Here is a 24,852-nt window from a genome sequence, read left to right as displayed (position 1 = left end):
TGAGGAAACTGAGGGAGATTGAAAGGATAATTAATAAATCTTCAACTATGTGGAGGACGTTATTATATCGACCACATTGTTAACCTGTTTTTCATTTCCAGTGAGATAAATATAAGAGCTGAATTTCAGGATAAGGGATTTAGATGAACTCCATGGAAGAACTGCTTAATAGTAGTGGTTCTGATTTTAGAAAAAGTCACCAAGAAAATAATTAAAGACCTTGCAGAACAAAATTATCAACTATCTATGAGTAATCTATTGTTCTACAGTCAGCCAGAAGAATCAATGATTAGTCCAATTCAACAAATATTTATCAACCATTGTTTGCTAAAGTAATCTACAGTTTGGCAAAGGTAAAGGAAAAAAATATACCAGTAACCATTGTACAGGGCATATTTTGACAATATAATAAGAAGTAAGTGCTTTGAGAATTCATAGAGAAACAGAAGGTTTACATTTGAGGAGATCCAGAAACAATTCACATTAAATATATCATTGGAGATTGACTTTGTTAAAAAATGTAAGTTTAGTGGATGAAACTGGTGTGGTATGAATTTGTGTGTGTGTGTGTGTGTGTGCATGTGTGTGTATGTGTGTGTTTTTGAGGACAAGGAAGCAAATGAATTAAAGGAATATTATAACCAAAACCACAGAAACAGTGTACATGGAGGATTGGGCAGTTTGTTTTCATTGAAATGTGGAGCAAGCTAAAGCTAGTAGATGATCTCTCCTAGAAAGAGGATTCATTGAGGAGAAAAGAGAGTGAAAAAAAGAACTTGGCATAAGAAGGCAAGAAAAGGGAAAAGAATAAAAAGAAAGATGTTCAAATTCTATTTCATTTATTCTTTCCACAGATATTTGTTGAACATCTGCTGTGCAGCAAGCACTAAAACTACAGGGGGCCAAATATTTTCCACTTCCACAGAACTTATGATCTAGAGGCAGACAACATTGATTAAATAATGATGCAAATAAACCCAGAAGTACACCTGGAGTAAATGTTGCTGAAGAGATGAACTGATGGGGGAAGGAGTGGAGTGATGGGAGTAGTCAAGGGAAGGATACTAGGAGATAAGACTGAAAAGGTAAGTTAAGACCCACCCTAATAAGGATTTAGGGCATAGAATGTCCTTAGAGGGCTTTGAATATGTGGGTGACATAAACATAACTGCATTTAGAAAAAAAATCAACAGAAGTCCAGTGTGGAATAGATGAAAGAGGGGCAAGTTGCACGTGGGAAGGCAAGTTGGAAGGCTGTTTCAATATTCCAGGTGGCAGATTATGGTAGCTTGGTCCAGAGCTGTGGCTAAGTAGTTGGAGAGAAGTTAACCAAAAGGAGACCTAATTTGAAGACTAAATGGAGATTTATTGGAGGTAGCAATAAATAGGACTTGTTGCCAGAATTGCTGGAGAGGTTGTGAGAAGGTTGGCTCCAAGATATCTGGCTTGTACAATTGATTGAATAGAGTCACCATCTGTAGAGGCATGGGAATTGAAGAGGAGACAGGTTTCCAGGGTGCACCATGAGTTCAATTTAGGAAATGTTGAGTTAGAGCTGCCTTTGAGACTTCAGGTAGATGATTTTATAGGCGATTGGATATGTGGGATTGAAGCTCAGGTGGTCTGGGATTAACATGTAAATATGCACATCTCCTATGTGAGGATATAATTAAATGGTGGGCATAAATGGGATCACTCAGAGAAACAGTATGATATAGAATGAGAAGAAAAAGGAACCTAGGACTATGCCTTAAAAGTCTAACAAATTAACACTGGTATAGAAGATAATAATCTTGAAATTGTCTTCAGTGAGTTCATGAAGGTGGGAGGAAAATAGGAAGATTGAAGTATTATAGACACAAACAAAAGAATATTCAAGAAAAAGAAGGGAACTGGTTCATAGTGAAAGATGCAGCTATGGGGCCAAATAAGGTAAAGACTAGAATGTTTGTTGGATCAGCATGAGGCAAGAGTGAAAGCTACTTCAGGAAAACTTTCTCCCATCTGCCAAGAACAGTTAAATGTACACTCACCTGAGCTCCCATTGAGGAATACCTATTCCTGTTACAGAGCCTACTATTTGAGGGTGTGTCTATCTCCCTCTCTAGGGAAGAGGAGGGATGTTCTGCATAACTTATTTCTCAGAATATTGAGTAACTGCTTGAAAATGTGAAATGTTAAATGAATATTTGTTGACTATACGAACAAAGCATAAAGAATAGTCAGAGAGGCAGAAAAACCTGGAGAAAACAAGAAGTGACAAGTGCCACAGAGTCTGAGGATGAGAAGGACTAACTAATGTGGCCTTCATCCATGTCATGCATGCTTGTATGGCATGTAAGAGGATTGAGCTCTTGGCCTGATGTGACAACCCTCCTTCCAGAACACTGTGCTCAGAACGAATTGACTGTCTTTCAAAAATCAATCCACTCTATTTCTTAATCTGTGATGTCCTTGTAAATATCAGATGGGTTTGTTGAATGATATCATTGAGAGCTATCAATCAGAAACTGGAAACCAGATTATTAGCTACTGAATAAAGCAAAGGATCTGCCCTCCTAAAGCCTGAGTAAAATTTATTCTTGAAATCAGAAGTATAGTGAACAGTTAAGTAAGAAGGCTAATTACCACATGCTCTACATTTAAACTTTAGGAATGGAATGAATTACCTTTCTCTCCTTCACTTTCAAATGACAATTTCCTTCTTCGTAGTTTACAGTTGTCTCCTTCCGAATCATTCATGGATTGTGATCGTAGGAGATCAGCCTTTGTTAATGAAACGAAGATAAAATGAAAGATTACTCAATTAGAACATAATGTACTATCAGTAAACTATTTACTATTTCATATTGTTTCAACCATCTTGAGACTTAATTACTAGATTGCAGGCAAACAGCTACAATACCCTGCTCAATACTCGTCTCTTAAATATAAAATACACTGATAGAATAATTTTTAGTACTTTCAACATTTGCTGGGGAAATCATAGTGTAGAAGTCATTTATATGTGAAATGTTTAGGGATGATGTCAACATTTAAAGAAAAAATATTTCTTTATGTGGAATGTGTTTTATGCAACTTGGTAAAGTTAAAATAAGAACAATACAGTTGACCCTTGAATAATACAGGCTTCAACTGTGCAGGTTCACTTATACTCGAATTTTCTTTTTCCTCTGCTACTCTTGAGACAGCAAGACCAACCATTCCTCTTCCTCCTCCTCCATAGCCTATTAAATATGAAGATGATGAGATGATGATCTTTATGATAATCTACTTCTACTTAATTAATGGTAAATATATTTCCTCATTCTTATGATTTTCTTAATAACATTTTCTTTTCCATAGCTTACTTTATTGTAAAAATACATTTTATAAAAATATATAAAATATGTGTTAATTGACTGATTACATTATTGGTAAGACTTCTAATAAATAGTAGGCTATCAGTAATTAAGTTTTTGTGGAGTCAAAAGTTATATGCAGATTTTCAACTATGTGAGGGTTGGTGTTCTGAATTCCCATGTTGTTCAAAAGTCAACTGTAGTAATTTAAAGAACTTTGCATAAATTATAGTATGGCAAAGAAAAATGTATAAACTAGTTAAAATTAGCTATGATGTTTAAATGACGTGGCAATTATCATAAGGTTAAATTTCACAACAATAAATATAGGTTAAATTCCATAAACATTACACTTTGAACCCTTTATTATTTTGCCCCCAGATCCTCCTTCTTCCCTCTCTGGTTCACTCTGTCTAATATTGTCTGCCTTGTAAATAAAAATGGAAGCTCCTGTTTATTTGAGTGCTGACTAAACTTTTATATAATGAAGTTATGAGAGGTAGATACTTGTTACTTTTCAAGGCAAAGTCAGAATGAGGTTGGTGACATAAAACTGAGATTGTGACAAATTACTGAATTAAAACCATTACAAAAACATATGTTCTTAATAACTAGAATCTTTTCCACCTCAATTAAAAAAAATCTTTTCAGTGTTGTAAAAAGAAATAACTATCTGAACTGGTACATCAGGATATTAAATGGCATCTAGGGGCCCTTAAAATTCCTCTTTCTCTTTTAAGCCTCTCATGGTACTTGGGAATGTCTACGACTACAGGAAGTATTAAGTCTACCCCCTTTTACCTAAGTATTGACTTTAGGGTTTTTTTTCCCCCCAGAGAATATATTAGTTAGCATTTAATACACTGGCAAGTATCAGTCACTCAATATTTGATTTCTGATTTAAAAAAGCATTCAGAATTGGAGTGGAGTTGTGAAATTTTGGGGGAAAAGGGATGGAAGAGGAATAACCTAGTAACAAATTTTGGGTTACAATGTAAGTTTTATAGCCATAGAACAGTAATAGCTCATAAGGGCACATTTTCACAGTAGAAAAGAGTACAGAACATAAGAGCTACACTCGAAGTTCATTCTAGGTTAACTTGCATATACAATTATTTAACTATTATTTCTGTTAGACTACATATTCATTCTACACCACTAAAACTGACAATACTGTAAAACCTGACTAATTTGTACTTCTGTGATTTGGAAATTGTATTAAATAGGAAACTAAACTTGAATGAGGTTAATTTTTTCATTACTATTGTGAAGACACTGATTACCAATGTATAGTATAAATAATAGCTGAGAGACTATTCTAACCTCTGTATAAGATAAACTCAAGCAATTTTCAACAGCCTAAAATCACCCATTTCTAGCAAATAATTGGCACAGCATAAACAAAGGCTATTTTAACTCAAGTGTGTCACCTAAGGGCTTCTACAAGGTCAAACTTAATTGAACTACTTGAAATTATTCAACATATTTGAAAGCAATTAGGCTAAATTTCTTTTCTATAATTCAGAAATTTTAATATTCAGCTGGTCTTTCCTTCCAAATATTCAGAATTTATAAAGTTTTGCTGCAATATGTTGCTTGATTTTTCAGAAGCATTTGTGCAATTCAAGAATAAACTAACATGTCAGAAATGTAAACATAAACAGTTAACATATACCTTTGCACTCTCATGCCTTAGGTTGAAAGTCAACTCTAGGTTTGTTAGAAAGTGATCAGAAAACTCAGGATACATATCCAAAACCTCTAACAAGTCTTCTCGCTGAATCTTATGCAAGTCACAGTATGTGAGTGCTCTTACATCTGCATTAGACTTTCCAGGCTTAGCATAAAGATGAACCATTTCTCCAAATATATCATTTTTTCCTAAGAAAATAAAAAGAAAAAGAGGCTGGGAAAAGGAATCCAAACTAATGTTTTCCTTCTAAAAGTAGAAGGGGGGTCACTAAACAATTGATCAATCCCTGAAAACCAGACTTGGGGAGCAACGTTCCAGCACCTCAACTAAATGCACATCCTATGTTTGGTGAGTGGAAATTTATCTCTAAGGGTGATTGGTTCTTTTATTTCCTTGTTTTGGTTATTTGGCTAACCATCTAGAATGTAGCAAACATATCTTCAGTCCGGTATGCCCCACTTTGCTAGCAAAGGGTCTTGCCATACAGTATTTTAAAGATACTTTCAGGTAGGTGTACTCTGATTTTTTCAATCTGGGGATATGAGAAAGGCTGCAGTGAGTCAGATTCACGATCTTTCTGTCTCGGGATGGTCTCTGCAGGTGATGCTGAGCAAGGGGTTATGGTGGAGCTGTTTCAACACTTAGTGGACTGGTGGAACAATTGGAACACACCTTGTTTCCTAAAAACCACATTTGAATTTGCCCTTATTAAATATGCCCAACTGCTTAATAAATCTAGTTATATTTTCTCAACATATGTAGTCCTGCTTTTTGTTATATGGCCTTTGTTAGGGAAATTTGTCCTTCTTGCTGTTCTGTAAAATCTAGGGTTATTTCAGTGTCTAGCTTCTCACAGGCCTTCCCCATCACCTCTGCCTAGCCACATACTACCTGTTTTTCAAGGTCTTATTCCATGACAAGATAAGAACAACAGCAACAGTAACAAATATTTATTGAGGACAAGTAGGTGCCAGGCACTGTGTCAAATGCTTAGGTGCATTGCCTCAATTTATTCCTAAAATAACTTAATGAAGGAATTACTAATAATTATCCATATTTTATGAATACAGAAAGAGCATTAAAGGGATAAACTGATTAGCCTACCATCAACTTCTTAGTTGAATGAAGTGGAGAGAGGGAGAGAACAGCCAGAAGTAAATCCCATGCATCATGACTCCAGAGTCAAAGTTCTTGCACACCTGATACTGTGTATCTAATCTCCTTCCAATGACTTCCCTGAATGTCATGGCCACTTAGATTTTTCTGTTTCTGATTATCAAAGTACTTAAAAATTGTACTTGTGGTATATATACTTAATACATACTGATATATTACTTGATTATATAACTTCTAAAGATAATCAATGGCAATGTAAAATAGTACTCTCTTGTATCTATCCTGAAGCTTCTTTTCATTTTTAGAAAAAACTCCTTGAGTATATGATTTTAGATTTTGGTAGACAACTTCATGTATACCTCACTGTGGAAGCTCTCAAAGACTTTTAAGTAATAAGGTTCTAATTAGTCAAAAAATGCTGTAATATTCTTGTTTTACAAAGGAATTCAATAACGAGAAATCAAACACCATGCCTTAACTATGTAAGAAAAATTGACATTAGGATAGCTGGGCGCGGTGGCTCAAGCCTGTAATCCCAGCACTTTGGGAGGCCGAGACAGGCGGATCACGAGGTCAGGAGATCGAGACCATCCTGGCTAAAACGGTGAAACCCCATCTCTACTAAAAAAATACAGAAAACTAGCCGGGCGAGGTGGCGGGTGCCTGTAGTCCTAGCTACTCGGGAGGCTGACACTAACCACAGTTTAAATAAATATGTATCAGCTTTCCAAAAATAGGATAAACGATCATAATTTAAAAGGATTTTAGGGGCTTACATGGAAATAGGGACAGAAAAGGGGTAATTTCCTGACATTCTTTATAGTTTTGGTAGGTCAATATAGATATTATTGTTTTTAAAAAAGACCTGAACTAAATTAAGCCTGGACTTTGTATTTCAATTACCAACATGACTGTAAATGAGCCAGGATCTAGCCAGTCCATGGATATGTCTTAGCAACACTCTAAAATTACTACTTGATAAAGCAAGAAAGCTTTTCACCTTCTTGTAGAAGCTAGGACTGGCTGATTTGAAGATCGGAAATGCAACAAAGCATCCTCCTTCTCTGGCAACAGAGAACGACAAACTGACCAGGACAAACTGTCTAGGCCAAATCTAGTGAAAACCTAACTTGATTGTGTGGCCTTAAAATGATTTAGAATATGTGTTTATTCTTTGTCAGCTTATTGGTTAGAAAACCAAATTTGGGAAATTAAAAAAAAAAACTAATATAATAAAATCATCAAAATACATAAGAAAATCACTTGAACATCTTTATTCATGTATTTGAGTTCTGTGCCATGCCATACTCTGGTTCTACACAGCAGCAGGGAAAACAGACAACATCCCTGTCCTATTGGAGATAACTATCATATGTGAACATCAAAAGCTGAGAGACAGAAAATCATTGAATTACATGCCCATTATTTAAGTGGAGCTGGATAATCTACAGGGGAAAAAAATGCAGATTTTTACAGAAACTAAGGATAGGCGTTATCACAGGGAGAGTGAGGCTTAAACCTACTGGCTGTGTGGTAGGAGAAAAGAAGAATTGACTGCACTTCTGCACTTTTCTCTGTTTCCTTGCTCTTCCCCAGTGTCCTAACATTATAAAGAAGTACTACAAGTTCACATGGCCTAAATTTATTTTTATTTTTATTTATTTTTTTATTTTTTTGAGATGGAGTCTCACTCTGTCGCCCAGGCTGGAGTGCAGTTGCACGATCTCGGCTCACTGCAAGCTCCGCCTCCCAGGTTCATGCCATTCTCCTGCCTCAGCCTCCGCCAGTAGCTGGGACTACAGGCGCCCGCCACCACGCCTGGCTTATTTTTTGTATTTTTAGTAGAGATGGGGTTTCACTGTGTTAGCCAGGATGGTCTCGATCTCCTGACCTCATAATCCGCCCATCTCGGCCTCCCAAAGTGCTGGGATTACAGGTGTGAGCCACCGCGCCCGGCCCCTAAATTTATTTTTAAAGAGGCAGATTAAACATGTGCTTTCTTTTGCACCCAAACCAGTTGAAGTTATGACTAATTTAATCTCTTCATCACTTCTATCCCTGGTTGTTAGGTTCATAGGTATATATTAATTACCTAGTTAAGGACTGTATGATTCCATTTAATCCGACATGGCAGGTAAAAGTGCACAGTGAATAAATGAAATTCATCAAAACATAAACCCAGTTCATGACAGGGCTTTGGCACATGCTAGCAAGTATTTCCTACAACACATATATTTTATTTTAAGGTGTTGAGGGATCAAGCATGAAGCTAAGATCTTCTAACATAAAAAAAGAATATGCTTACTATTTTCCTATATTTGGCCTCAAATGTCTAGGTAGCTGCCAAGAACTGAAGAGAATCATCGAAGCATTTACACATCGGAGAAAAAGTGAGACAGTTAAGAAAACATATTTTCTGCAAGGTTAATTTGGTTTGAACTGAATTTTAAATACAGTTTTCAAATTACCCACCACTCTTAAACTGTTCTTATAAATACATACATCAGTCTTTTTTTTCCTGATCATTTTAAACTATGCATTACAAGCTAATAACTGAATCTGTCACCATGCACTTCTAAAACACTCACCCAAAATAGCCACCACAATGTCATCTTTGAGAATTTCAATGGAGCCTCTGGATAAGAAATAAAGTGCAGTGAGGACGTCCCCACAGTGAACAAGGGTGTCTCCTGGAGGAGCATGGGTGGTCTTGAACTTCATTGCCAAAGCTCTAAGGCAACCTTTACTTGCCCCCCGAAAGGCTTTGCAGTTTTGCAGCAACGTCTGGTTGAGATGTAGACAAATGTCTGCTTGTAAGCATTCTGGGAAGCCCTTTAGGACCTGAAGAAAAAAAGAAAGAGTTTCATACTACCAGCCTTCTGGGTATCTCCACCTGAAATACAGTCAATTTCTTGCTCACAGAACTGCAGGTGTAGTCATTGTCACGCAGGAGTTCCTACAACTCTTCTACCTCGCCTACCTCTTAATGAATACTTGGTTTGCTAAACATGTCAAAATTTTTAACTCAAATACTTGTTCTCTGAATTAACTGCAGGCATTCAGACTCAATACAAATGCTGTCTCATTAAAATATAATGCCTACAACTTTTCACACTGCTTCTCTTTCCCTGTATTATGTTATGTGGCATACTGTGCACAGATATAATGCAATGTGACAATTAATAAGACATAACTAATGAAAGGTGGTACAACTAGAAAGACAATCAACCTTTTGAAAGAATCTCAAGTCAATTTAGGTTGCCATTTCTGGTATACATTTAAGTTATTATTAGTAAAAATGTTGACCCTGAAATAGCCATGGTATTTGTAAATATCATATACCATAGTGTGCTATTAGTTTACGGTATTTGAAATATTTATGTCTCATATGCACATTATTAACACTAAATATTTTGATAAGCACTGAAAATAGAGAAAAGCAAGGAGGACAGCAAAAACACTTTAAAAGTGTAGTCCAATATTCAGAAATGGAAATTGCACCAGAATTTGCAGTGCATACATAAGCTTCTAAAGTGCTACTGTTTTGACAACCTATTCAGGGGCTAATTTAAAACTTGTTGAACAGATTAAACAATATCTTGTGACAACTGCTACTCAGTCTGAACTGAATAAAATTATTTGTTATTTTCATACAATTCTCAATATACAATGGTTCAAAGACATTCAACTCTTGCTTATCTGTGTCTTGCTATTTTGGGTGTCGTACGTAGATTTTCATTTTTATATTGATGTTCTGCTACCAGTACAAGCAGACTCATTTAAATATGCTTTAAGGTGGAGGAATGGGACATTATATAGTGCAATTGATAGTGCAATGATGCAATGTGGGCATTTCCTATCTTTTTGGATCAACCTTGGTATGCCCTCCAATATAGCTAAAAGTAACCATGAATTGTTTGTAAGGCCAATGCATTTGGCTCACAGAGGAACTTCAAATTAAATCATATGAGAAAAAACATACAGTTATTACTATTGTTAAATATTCAAGTAAGCACAAGGCTCCTACTGTGTATAGGATCACTGTGTAATGCAAGTGGTCAGACTGATATGTTATAAAGAGGATCAATAAGATACCTGAAGCATAATAGTCATGATTTTCTGCTCTTGTTTTCTTCACTGTATAGAATCACTCACATAAATGAATAGGGAGCATTTTAGATGAAAATTCATAGAACTGAATTCTGGTCATGGGTTTGCCCCAGGTTGACTCTTGTACAAGTCACTTCATCAATCTGTGTTTCTCTACCGTAGAATCAGAATCTTTGCAATATTGAATTTAGCCATAATTTCAATAAACTACTCTTAGTGTGTCAATTGTTAGACACAGCCCATCCAGCTCAGTGCTGTTATAGGAAATCAGGTTTTCATCCTGAAGAGTCTGTATTTCCTTGCTCAGGTCCAAAAAAAAATACACCTCCCTTTGATAAGAGTTTCTGGGCACTCATCTGTAATCTCTCCCCTTAACTGTAGCTGTTGGGCTTGGTCTACATGACTGGACTCCTTCCAGGTTCCCTGCTTGAAGGAAGACCTCTCCTACACGATAACTGGCCTAGTCTTTGCCTGTTTCTGCCTCCGGGTGCTGGAGGCCCTTCCTACTCTTTGTTGGAATCTTATATCAACTCAGCTTTTCACATGGAACCAGTTGTCTGGGTCACTGATCCCTTCTACCATTTAAACCACTTCATTGGACTCTTTGGCAAGTGATGTAAAACTGGAGTTGAACTAAATTTGGACACAGCATGGTAAAATGCTAGCCACTTTGCTTTCGGGCCAGCATTTTAGAGTGTTGTGGCCAGATTTAGTTCAACTCCAGTTTGGGGGTTGTATAGAATAAAAATACCCTAGTTTATACAGGCCTGTGCATATGAATTACATCTCCTCTCTGAAGCCCACTGCTGTGGTCTCTGAGTAATTCTAAGTAACCCCATGCAGATAAAGATGTATAAAGCATTACACCAAGTAACAAATCAAATATATCCATCTGTCTTTTAAGATTCACCTGTAATAAAGTACATAAAGTCATTTTATATTTCACATGAGGAAGATACTGCTATGATTATAGTAGTTAGCATAAGAATACTGAGCCACTGAGACTGTAGCTGCTGTTTCTGGCATTTTCCCTTAAGTATCCTTAAGTAAAACTTGGTATAGAAGAAAAATTGTGTGTGTGTGTGTGTTTGTGTGTGCATGCACACACACATACATGTGTATTCAGGCATGCTTTGAGTTGGAAGACAGAGAAGAGATAGAGATGAGATTCTCCATTTCCCTGAATGTGTTACATGAGCTATGGAATCAGACAGGCTTGATCCAAAGTTCTAGCTCCATCATTTACTAGTTTGACTTTGGTCAAATTACTTAACTTATCTGAGAATCAGTTTCTTTTTTTGGGAAAATTAAATTAATAACATGTATTTCACAGAGTTGTGGCCACAATTTAAATAAGAATGTGTGTAAACCCTTCGATGCACAAAAGATTTTTAATAGACAATGTACTTTGGCCTTCCTCTGTGCTTTTGGTCACAAATTTATTGTTACTGAAAAAATTAGTATATTATTTTTAGTTAGGAATAGAAAACCAAAAATCTATTGTGTTTTCTCTTTGGTCTGCCTGATAGGGTATTCTCCACAAGTTTTGTGTTTTGTTGCCTCAGCAGAGTTTAAATGCTTTGTGCATTATTGCATAACCACTTTAAGAATTCTTTTTCCTTGCATCTCACTATAATTCCTGTTTCCTGTTTCTGGCTTGTTATATGTCCTGCAATACTTGAACTTAGGTTGTCACTGTGAGTAGCCCTAGATCCCTTTTGAAATTAGGTAGTTACTAAAATCAATGTACAGATATGTTCTTGGAATTCCAATAGTTTTAGAATCATCCACAGAGCTTTAAGGAAGCTTCAGAAAGTTTTTTCTTATTAAATGTCCCCTGCCCCCAACATTCATTCTATTGGAAGTGACACCCATTGGAAAGGATAACATCAAGTTGGAGGTGCCATAGAGCTGCTGTTGTTACATGGAGAAGATACACAGATGTTGGCATGAACTTGCCTAGGTTAAGGACTTCTCATATGATGCTAGCCCTTAACAGATTTTCTTAATTTTCTTAAGTTAGTCACATAGATCACTGAAGTAAAACTCAATACAATTAAGAGTCAGTTGTTGAATGTCTTATTAGTTCTATAGTTTTAATGTCCCAAATAAGTTAGCAGCTCTAGTATCTGGGTTCTGTCTAAGTAAAAGGACTTTAAAAGGGAGAGTTAAGAGTGGGAGCAATAGTGGAATAGAGGTAGAAGTACATTGAAAAAAGTCTGAAATAAGAGGTAGGCTTAAGAAGATATTTATCCAGGACACCCCTTTCCATTGGCCTCAGCTGTATTGCCTTCTTGGCTTCCAGTACATTGCACGTTTTTGTTTGTTTATTTTTAGGGTTGGTTCCCTTGCTAAACTCTCTGACATAGGACCTCTTCATTTATGACTCAGACGCTGACATTTTACCAGGCCTAGCAGATCTGGCTACAAAGAGTTGCTATGTCAACTGCACAAGTACAAACCAGGACGCATGCTGATATGGTGATTGTTATATCTATTTCCATTATACTATACACAGCTTTCTTGACTGTCCAGCCTTGAAGCTTTGAAGGTACATATCACCTTCCACTGTGCATTTGAAGCCATGGTTTTATTGAGGCAATCTAATTTTAAAGACCAAGAAACACCACCCAGAATCAGTTTCATGGCCTGCAGCTTGAAACAGAAGTTATCATTCTTTTAGCAAATACTTATTAAGTATCTGCTAGATATGGTTTGGATATTTGTCCCACCCATCTCAGGTTGAAATATTATCCGGAATGTCAGAGATGAAGTCTGCTGTGAGGTGTCTGGTCATGGGGGTGGATTCCTCATGGTTTGGTGCTGTCTTCACGATAGTGAGTGAGTTCTCATGAAATCTGGTTGTTTAAAAGTGTGCAGCACCTCCTTCCACTCTCTCTCTTGCTCCTGCTCCTGCCATGTAACATGTCTGCCCCCTTTTCAACTTCTGCCATGACCGTAAGTTCCTGAGGCCTCTGTAGGAGCTGAGCAGATGCTAGTACCATGCTTGTACAGCCTGCAGAAACATAAGCCAATTAAACTTTTCTTTATAAATTACCCAGTCTCAGGTATTTCTTTATAGCAATGCAAGAACAGCTGAATACACTGCTATATGCTAGGCACTATGCTAAGCATGGGAGCATAACAATGAATTAAACATGTCTGAAAATATATCTGGACTTCAAGCCTTTCTCTACATGACCAAATTAAAACAAAAAATTACAGGGATAACCTGAATTTCCCACACTCTACTTTCACATCAAGTTTGGACATTTATACTGTACATTTACAATACTAATGATTGTTCAAAGAAATTCTCAAGGTAAGAATTAATTTAAGGCAAATAAAAAGTTCTAATTTCATTTTTCAAATACTGGCCTGTATGGGGACAGATTTTAAACATTTCAAGTTCCAGAAAATTTTTTCAAGGCTGCTACAAATTCTTTATCTTTATTATGATATAAGGTCACTGGAATATTTAATAAATGAATTAACTTCCCTTGGCTTGAATTTATATGAATACAGCTCTTTGGGACTTTCAAAATCACATCATGACTTACAAATGAGAATTTGATCTTTTAAGTGAGTATGAAATGCTTTCTGTGATTGTTAAATCAATCCTATAGTTAAGTACTTGAGGATCCCAAATTTAAAGCCATTCAAACACAACCCAACAACAACAAAACAAAATAGCATTATTAAATCAGAGTAAAACTCATAAAAGAGATATCACAAAAAACAAAGAGAGAGCAAAAATGAAAGTAGTATTTCATACTAAACATCTATCAAATATGACCAGACATTAATTCAGAAGTATTCAAATTTGTGTAAAACTTCTCTAAAATGTACATACGCTGACACACACTTAATGACACACAATTATAATCTTGTTAATATTTGTAATTAGGTAGTAAGTGAATTCAAATTTTCTTGAGCCGAATAATGAATGCAAAAATCAATGTGTGCCAAAGTTAATATAAGCCTGAACTTCTGATTTGATGTATGTGCTTATCAAAATGACATGTCTTATTAACTTTTAATAAGTAATTATTTAAATTTAAACTTCTAAATTTATACCAGTAAAATAATTATAGTATCTATTTTATGTGTTGGAGTGCAAATGGAAAAGAAGTTTAGCTCAGGCCTATGACAAATTATAATTAAAGAAATATGTCCTAAGTTTCAGTCACTGGAGTCAGAAGGGAGAAATATCCTAATAAATGAAGTTGTTTTTCCTATATTTATATGTCACTCTTCTGTCACCTTTCACGGAGAAAAGATAGATATTCATCTTCTTAATCAAATTTTACTTGGCTGCTGATAAAGATAGCCAAATGGATTTAAATACTCATAATGTATTGACAATAAACTATTACTCTTTCCTCAGATTAAAAGTACAAGATTCAATATTTACTGTTTCTAAGGCCAAGTTCCAGAACACTTATGGTGGTTATACTTTCTCGATTCTGTTTGGATAAGTGTCAGTAATTGAGCTGGTTCCTTTTTATTTTTACATGCCAAAACAAGTCTCTCCAGGCTCCTTCCACAGGATTGTAAACTCCTGTATTTGCTTTCTGAAAAGAATCAAAATGTATTCTCTAATAGATATCCCATATCCAGATAGTGTGAGAAAGTTTATCTATGTTGTAATGAATGGTTTTTGATTTATTTCACTTGGTATAGTTGCAGAGGGGAGCATTCCCAAAGGCAGGCTGAATAAGGCACATTTAGGAAGTCTGAGTGTAGCAAATGACTCCTCTAAATAGTACATTAATCATATGGATGACTTTGGCAGCTGTGATAACTGACATTAGGAAATTTTCTAGGGAAATTCTCTGGGTCATTAAATATACTTAAATGTTGACAAATTAGGATTAATTAAAACACAAATTAACACTCCCTATGAAACACTAAACCTCAAGCATGATTATCAAATAGATGAGTAATATATTAAAAACTTAAATCTCTGTCCTAGCGTAAAGCTTTAATATTTTATAGCATTTCCTGATTCTGGTAAAATTATTGTTTTCAATGTGAGCATTCAGCTTCTAAAAAATCTTTAGCACTTGTAAGATACTAAACCCTGCTTTTTGGTGTTTGTAGAAGCTAACGTCCCAACTTAATGGATTCTGCAATTTCTAGGTCATTTAAGATCATTTTTTTCCTATGGGTTAGCCATTGAGAAATAGGAAACATACGTATTTCCTGTTTGGCAATTGCATGTTAAATACTCCATTTTAACCACTGATCATGATAGGTAGACTCTTATAGTTGTTTTTAATCTTACAAATATGTATTGCCTAGTTTGAAGCCCAAATTGTTTCATCATCTAATTTCTTATTTCACTTTCATGTGGCTGATGAAAAAATAAGGAAAGATTTTATTGTATAAAGCCATCACATAAGGCCAAATTGTTGTCAAAGCAGAGCATTATGGAATCCACAACTGTGGGAATATTTATAAGCATTGAGAGAATAAGCTAATTTTCTTCATGTGACTTTTCAACAATTGGCATATGATTTATATCCCTTAGGGAAAAAAATATGGGCAGAATAAAAACCTGTCACACACAGACAGAGATGACAATGTTGTAAATCCCAAACCAGTTTTGGTAATGGTAAAGAGTCCTTTAAAAATGAAACAGAATTATCCTTCCTATTTCTCCTGCAACTCCATTTAACAGTGCGACTATGATATGTTTCATTGCTTTCAGACGGAAACTTAAACTTTATCCTGATCCAAATTAAGTCAAGGATAGGTAGAAGTGTGGGCCAAGGATGGGTAGAAGTGTGGGTGATGATGTGTGGGCAGAGGGGATTTATTGCTTTCATACACATGTCCTTGTTACCCAAGCTCTGGAGTCCTTCTGTTAATTCTGCAGAAGGCTGACTTAAAAAGGGTGCCTCCGGATTTCTAAAATGAAGTCTCAGGGGAAAACTTGGAACCCATTAAAGTTTCTAAGGGCAACAGGAGGGATCTGCATCCTGAGGAGCAGTTTCAGGACCTCTCCTCCTTGCCCCTGCTCATTTATTTGAGACAGGTAGTCGGGGAAGGGATGAACAGAATATAACCATAGTGGATTCTGTTGGATGCTCTACAAATAGTTCTTCCCAAATGGAGTGATTGTAGATGACCTTAGCTTGCCTACAAAATAAGGAAAAAGGAGGTACAATCTACTGGGTGATGAAAAGAATAATTTAAAAACCAACATGTACTTAAAATACCATCTAGAACTTGAATCAAGTTTTACGGTTTCAGAAACATTTATCATGTATCATATTTTAGCATCAAATTTTTTATTGAGTTGTCAACATTATGTGAGGAATACACATTGGCAATCACCCCAGTTTTCAAATTTGAAAGCAGAGGCAATGCATTGGGAATTTTATTTGTAGAAAAACTAAGACTCCAAACTTAATCCAGGGCTTCTTCAACCATTTTGACTTATCATTGCTGTCCATCAAATTGGATTTCTAAAGTTGATAACAGAATAGTGAGACATAAAATGTTTTTCATTCATCTAATTTTTTGGTTTTATAGAAAAGCAATAAAGGGTAGAAATCTAGCACAGATGATATTTTCACTTTTTACCAGTTGGGTATTTGTTTCTCGGGAATTTTAAGACTGGACAACAATTGTTTTTGAGGGAAAGCGGATGGCTGTATTAGCAGTTATCTAACTTTTTGCAAAATATTGGAAGCTTTCAAAATTGTGGAAGTTCTCTTCCTCTACCTAACAAATTCCCCCCCTATAAAATGTATTGACTGTTACTTAGCACTCTGAATGCTCCAAATACCAATGTATCTACGTACATTTTTGCTTCTACCACTTGAGTCATAAAACAGCTGTGTGTGTTTCAAACCTATTTATGCCAGCTGAACTTGTTAGTGGAATTACATAATTCAATCATATAATACATAAAAGAATAAAATTTTGTCTAAAGAAGGAAAGCAGTGTCTCCTCCCCCTGCCTATCCCAACTATGAAAATAAAGGTGAATGCTTCAGAAATCTTTTATAAAGGTGGGTCATTAAGAAAAATGCAACCAGATTGATTGATTAGGTGTGGGATCTTAAATACTTGAAAAGTAGAAATTTTATAGTCACTAAACTCTGATTATAATCCAAGAAATAAGGAAAAACAATTAAAAAGTAACCATAAAAGAGGAGTACTTAGAAATTAAGAACAATTTTCGATGATAATTTTTTGATAAAAAAGGAAACAATTTAGAAAACAATAAAAATGAGAATATTTCATTTTAATACCTGTAGAACCACAGAAAAACTTGTATTCAAAGAAATATGTATACTCTTTCTTTATTTTTGATACCTTCATTATCAAAAATAAAGGCTCAGACAACAAAATAGTTTAATACAACCATTAAGAATAATAAAGTTATCAAAAAATAAGAAAGAGAGAATTAATGGAGGCAAATGCTGAAAATGAAAAGAATAGTAGCAAGCTAGCTTAAATACATCTAAAGGCTAATTCCTTGAATAAAATCAAATAGAATATGTAAATCTTTCAAAGATCTGCTGAAGGAAAGAAGAAAGAGAGAAAAATATGCAAGTTCAGGAATAAGAAAAGCAGATGCATGCGCTGATTCAGAAAATATTAAATATCTTATAAGGGAAGCCTATGTGCAATTGTACAACTGTGGAAGCCTAGATAACATGCATGAACTCTTGACAAAATGTAAATTATTATATTGACTAAGGAAGAAGTAGAACAAATAATTACCAAGTAGAGTGGGAGAGGTGATTAAAGACCCACTATTAAAACAACCAGACGATTTTACAACTGATTTCTTTCTAACACTTAAAGAGCATATAACCATTAATGAATATCATTATAAAATAGATGCAAAATACTAAACAATTGACTAACCAATAATATCAACAATGTATCAAAAAATCTATAACCAGAAGTCCTACCCAGAGGAATTAGGTAAGAAAGAGAAATAAAAGGCATACAAATAATAAGTCAAACTATCTCTCTTTGCAGACGATATGATTCTGTATCTAGAAAACGCTATACACTCCACCAGAAGACTTCCCGATTTAATAAACAAAGTTAGTAAACTTTCAGAATACAAAATCAATGTACTAAAATCAGTAGCATTTCTATACACCAGTAACACCCAAGTTCGGAGACAAATTAAGAATGCAATCTCATTTTCAATAGTCACATAAAGAATAAAATATCTAGGAATACAGCAGACCAAGGAGGTGAAAGCTGTCTGCAGTGAGAATTACAAAATACTGCTGGAAGAAATGAGAGATGACACAAAAAAATTGAAAAAAACATTTCATGCTCATGGATGGGAAGTATAAATATTGTTAAAATGACCATATAGCCCAAAGCAAGGTACAAATTCAATACCATTCCTGTAAATGTACCAAAGTCACTTTTCACAGAATTAGACAAAATTATTCTAAAATCATATGAAACCAGAAATATGCCTGAATTGCCAAAGGAATTCGAGCCGAAAAGAGCAAAGCTGGAGGCATCATACTACCCAACTTCAAACTATACTAGAAGGCTACAGTAACCAAAACAGTGTGGTACTGGTAGAAAAACAAACACAGACTAATGGAATAGGATAGAGAAACTAGAAATAAAGCCACACACATACAGCCACCTGATTTTCAACAAAGTTGACAATAATAAACAATGAAGAAAGGATTCCTTATTCAATAAATGATGCTGGGATAACTGGGTAGCAATATGCAGAAGATTGAAACTGGACCTTTATGTTTCTCCATCAACAAAAATTAGCTCAAGATGGATTAAAGACTTAAATATAAGACCTAAAAGCAATAAAAACTCTAGAAGAAAGCCTATGAAATGACATTCCTGGCCATATTATTACCAATACCTTTTCAACCTTGGCAAAAAAATTATGACTAAATCCGAAAGCAATTGCAACCAAAACCGAAATTGAAAAGTGGAACCTAATTAAATGAAAGACATTCTGCACAGCAAAAGAAACTATCAACAGAGTAAACAGACAACCTACAGAATGGGAGAAAATATTTGCACACTGTACATCTGATAAAGATCCAATATCCAGAATCTATAAGGAACTTATTAAGCAAACTAACAAGCAAAAAACAAAGAACTCCAATAAAAAGTGGGCAAAGGACACAAACAGATACTTCTCAAAAAAAGGCATACAAGTGGCCAAGAAACATATGAAAAAAATGCTTATCATCAATAATTATCAGAGAAATGCAAATCAAAACTCCAGTGAGATACCATCTCACACCAGCCAGAATGGCTATTATTAAAAAATCCAGGCCGGGCGCGGTGGCTCAAGCCTGTAATCCTAGCACTTTGGGAGGCCGAGGCGGGCGGATCACGAGGTCAGGAGATCGAGACCATCCTGGCTAACATGGTGAAACCCCGTCTCTACTAAAAAAATACAAAAAACTGGCCGGGTGAGGTGGCGGGCGCCTGTAGTCCCAGCTACTCGGGAGGCTGAGGCAGGAGAATGGCGTAAACCCAGGAGACGGAGCTTGCAGTGAGCTGAGATTTGGCCACTGCACTCCAGCCTGGGCGACAGAGCGAGACTCCATCTCAAAAAAAAAAAAAATTAAAAAAAAAAAAAATCCAAAACCAATAGATATTGGTGAGGTTCTGGAGAAAAGTGAACACTTGTACACTGCTGGTGGAAAATGTAAATTAGTTAAGTCACTATGGAAAGCAGTGTAGAGATTTCTCAAAGATCTTAAAAGAGAACTATTTCATTTAACCCAGCAGTCTCACTCTTGGGCAAATACTCAAAGGAAATTAAATTATTCTACCAAAAGGACACATGCACTTGTATGTTTATTACAGAACTATTCAAAGTAGCAAAGACATGAAACCAACCAATACAAGATGCCTATCAATGGTGGACTGGATACAGAAAATGTGGTACATATATGCAATGGAATACTATGCAACCATAAAAAAGAATGAAATTATGTCCTTTGCAGCAACAGGGATGCAGCTGGAAGCCATTATTCTAAACAAACTAACGCAGGAACAGGAAACCAAGTACTACATGTTCTCACTTATAAGTGGCAGCTAGACATTGAATACACATGGACATAAAGATGGGAACAACAGACATTGGGGACTGCTTGAGGAGGGAAGGTGAGAAGGAAGAGTGGTAAGAAAGGGTACCACTGGGCACTATGTTCACTACCTTGGGATCATTTGTACATCAAGCCTCAGTGACACACAATTTACCTATGTAACAAACCTGCATAAGTACCCCCAAACCTAAAATAAAAGTGGAAGAAAGAAAAAATTTAAAAATTTTAAAAAAATCTACGCTCAAGTAGGATGCATTTCATGAGTGCAAGGGTATTTTAGTAGTATTCATCTTAACATTTCTTTAATTAAATCAATTATTAAGATTTTTATTAAAATAATAATTTTATTATTTTTAATTAAAATTTTAAAATTAAAATCAACTTTTTTTTCAAAATTATTTTGGAGATTCTAGAGAACTGAAAACACCCCAATAAGTGGTTGCAATTAAAAATAGAAAATGAATTTATCTCTTTTTGCTGCTGATACGATTGTATGCTTAGAACATCCAATAGTAAATCCTCAAGAGGACCACCCACCATTCAAACAAACCGGAACAAACCAAATTAAGCCAAACTAAAAAGTACTATCAGAATGAGGTCAAATTGAACCAAACCAAAAAGAAGTCCTTCAGAATTTGTTAAAGAAAAATAAATTGACCCAAAACTTGGTTACAGAGAAAACAAATTGAATCATACAAAAAGAAAATTATATCAGAATTTGCTAAAGTGGCTGGATAGAAGATAAATAGTTTTATTCTTTATGATCTATAAGTAGGTAAAAATGGAAATGTATAATATATTTTATTTGATTCACTATGCTATATAAAATTAATAAAGATATTTAACAATAAAGGTAAAAATTTTTAAGAAGAAAATGATAAAATCTTATTGAATTGGATTTTATTTTTTAAGATATAAACCAGTGACTCTCAACCTTGTCTACATATTAGATTTATAAAAATACTGACACAGACTTTAAGCAATTCTGATTTAACTGTTATAAAATATTTCAGATGATTTTAATGTGCAGCATGGGTGAGACTTAATATTTAAATACCAAAGTTATATTTAAATAAGAGTTAAAGTAGACCTACAATCCATTTTCTATATTTCCCAAGAAATAACAGGGAAGAAAAATGACCAGCTACTGACAAGCATTAGTGACCCACTCCTGGCAAACACAGTAAGGGCATTTATTAGTGGAATAGTTCCCATTTATGGAGTATTTTTAGCAGGATATATCTAAATAATCACCTATGATAGGCCAATCTTTCATTAACAGATTTAATAGAACATGACTTTCTGGAAAATGTCATATAAGCTGTGTAATGTCCAGAATGTAAAATGTAAATGTTTAATGACCAAAAAAGATTCTGTTTAAGTGTCGTATAATAACATATATCATTTACAGTCCTACGTTAAATCTGAGCCAGAACTCATACTAATATTGTAAGGAATATCTCTGTGCCTATGCTCATAATTCCTTAATTCTTGAAATTATCAGTAAATCTTGATAGTGGTTGTGATTTCTCACTCTTGGGAGCCATATTTAACAATCCGATCTTTGGGTTAATTCAAAAGCCTAACATGGAGTAAGTTGTAACTGAATTTAAAATGTCATATATTTTTTATAGAAGAATAAATACTCTCAAGTAGCCAGGAGAAATAAGCAAAATAAGATTAGTAAGTGTCGACCTATCTTATCAGATATTAAAATATTATATAAAGCTGCTAAACACAAACCATTTTTTTGTTTGTTTGTTTTTTTAGACGGAGTCTTGCCCTTGTCCCCCAGGCTGGAGTGCAATGGCACGATTTTGGCTCACTGCAACCTCCACCTCCTGGCTTCAAGATATTCTCCTGCCTCAGCCTCCCAGGTAGCTGGGATTACAGGCATCCCCCACCAACCATGACCAGCTAATTTTTGTAGTTTTATTAAAGATGGGGGTTTCACCATGTTGGCCAGGCTGGTCTCGAACTCCTGACCTCTGGTGATCCACCCACCTTGGCCTCCCAAAGTGCTGGAATTACAGGCATGAGCCCTTGTGCCCAGCCAAACCATTCTTATACTACATTGAGTGGACAAATAGAGCAGCCTTTAGAGTCTAGATATGTATCCCAATTATACCCAATGATGTAATGTGTAATGCAGGTGGTATTTTAATTAAATGAAAAAAGGAATGGTTTATTTAATAAATTCTACCATGACTATTTTCTATTCATGTGAAGGAAATAGTTTACAAAAATAGATTTCAAACACATTGTGGAGTTCTCTTTCTAAACATATACCAAATCTTATAAAAAAATTTAGGAAATTACTCATATAATCCAAAGTTTAGTAAGGTTTTTTTAAAACAGGAAAGGATCTATGAGCTATATAATAAAAATTGACCAATTAGACAATATTAAAAAAAAAACAACAAAACTTTTGTATCCAAAATAGTCCTTAAATAAACCAACATACTGAAAAGATATTAGGATCAAATTACAATATGAAAAGCATTAATATCTACAAAGAGTTCTTATTAAATAAAATAATATAGAAAAGATAATTGAAAATATGCAAAAAATGCTATGAATGGGCAATTCATAGAATAAAAAACCAAATAAGGTGTGTGTATGTATATATGAATGAATGAAAAAGGTGCTTACATTTAACAGCAGCTCAGAAAATGTCATTAGAGTAAAAACAAACTTTCATATATCCATTAAACTGGCAAAAATTAAAAAGAACCATAACATCCAGTGCTAGTAAAAGGAAGGGGGAAAAGTACCAACATTGTTGATAGAAATGTAAATTGTTAAGCATTTTTGGAATGTAATCTTATAATAGCTATAAAAATTAAAATTACATATAATCTTTTACTCAAAAATCCCTTATCTGAGAATCTACCCATAAATATAAAAGTATAAATAAGGGAAATATATGTAAGTGGGTTTATTGCAGTATTGTTTGAAGTGGCATGAAATTGGAAATCAAACGAATGCCCAGCAATGTAGCCATTAGTATAAGAGAAGAAACTATTAGTATAATATGTAGCTATATATTATTATATTATGTATTATATATAGTTATAGTATATAAAATAAACTAGTATGGAATGTATGTGCCATTAAAAGGAATAAATTAGTTGTATTAGCCAACTTGGAGGTATTTTCACAAGCTATTAAGTGAGAAACATGGACTGCACATAATTAAATGTTTTTATAGATTAAATTATGCAACTATATGTGTGTGTAAATATGTATATATATATGTCTGCATACATGCAAATATAAGTATAATTATATTAGCATATAAAAAGGTACGGAGGTTTACACACATAGGTAATAGATAATGGGATGAGTAAAGTATAAAAATTGAAGTATAAGAAACCTTTAAAATGTTGCATTTAAAAGTCTCTCATAAAAAAGTAGAGATGTTGCAATTGTATTTAAGTAAAATTTGTGTATATGAGAAGGCAAATAACTTTTTATCTAAGGAATGCAAGCCCCTTTAAATTATGAGGTCTATAGAGGCAATGACATGTGAGAGCAGTCACGTCTTACTCCCCACCTTAAGCTAAGTAATCCACCTGCTATCGGGACTCTAGACTGAGAGATCCATCAATTGATAGAAATTGACCTAACAACGCTATATGCTAGATACCATAAATCATGCCCTATAGTTTAACAATGTATAGCTAATCACTAACCAGTGCTATTTCTGTAAACCAATGAGAGTTCCTGACAAACAACTTTTCTAATTGCCCACTCTACTGATTTGTCCCTTAAAAAATAGAAAAATAACAACAACAACAACAACAACAAAATGAGCAAAACAAAACCAAAAAATCTTTGAGCCTGTCCTTTGTTCTCTGGAGCATTTCCCAGTGTTTCCCAGCTGCAAGTCCTCAACGTCGGTCTAAATAAACTCTCTATATAAATTTTGCTTCAGTTTCTTTCTTTAGATTGACACATATCTATGAAATGTGCACCATCAGAGAAGATGCTTCCCAATTTAAAAACAAATTCTTATCAGGCTATGATAAGTCTGTAAGAGGAAAAAATGGACGTATATGATATGTCACAAGTAAGGTTGCAAGGTGATGTTACATCGGGGTGTTGTCTCTAAGTGAAAAGATATAAAGTACTTTTTAATTACTGTAAAACAAAGTTTTGTACTGTTTGATAATTTACAATGATTCTGTACCTTAATTTGAAAAAAGTTAGGTCTTCCTAATGTTTCCTTTAACTTTGCTTCAGTGATTGGTTAAGATATTTTTTCTCTTTAAGAACTGCCAATATAAAAGCCATAAGCGTATGAGAACCAATCATTAATGTTTAATAACAATTTTTTCAAAAGATCTCAATTCTGTATGCTAAGATGGGTGAGAATGAAAGGAAAGGGAATAAAGCAAGGTGCAGATTTAAATTTCCATTGAATGTTATTCTCATATTTAGAAAACATGAGATACAAATGTTATGTAACCTAGTACTTTTTTTCATTCTGACCACTGTCTACATGCTTC

The 24,852-nt window shown here is 34.7% G+C and overlaps 1 protein-coding gene across 1 annotated transcript in view; it reads right to left on the bottom strand.

Moving 5' to 3' along the window:
* The window catches only part of KCNH7 (potassium voltage-gated channel subfamily H member 7), a 498,464-nt gene that overhangs the window by 22,613 nt on the left and 450,999 nt on the right, over window positions 1-24,852 (bottom strand). The window contains exons 10-12 of the mRNA XM_033231287.1: window positions 8,739-8,991; window positions 5,017-5,222; window positions 2,670-2,766 (exon numbers count right to left, since the gene is read on the bottom strand). Coding sequence (XP_033087178.1) covers window positions 2,670-2,766; window positions 5,017-5,222; window positions 8,739-8,991 — 556 coding nt within the window. The remainder of the gene's footprint in view (window positions 1-2,669; window positions 2,767-5,016; window positions 5,223-8,738; window positions 8,992-24,852) is intronic.

This window comes from Trachypithecus francoisi, unplaced genomic scaffold (genome assembly GCF_009764315.1).
Source record: "Trachypithecus francoisi isolate TF-2019V2 unplaced genomic scaffold, Tfra_2.0 Lachesis_group13, whole genome shotgun sequence".
Classification (NCBI taxonomy): Eukaryota; Metazoa; Chordata; class Mammalia; order Primates; family Cercopithecidae; genus Trachypithecus; species Trachypithecus francoisi.
This window is presented reverse-complemented; position numbering and strand designations above follow the sequence as displayed.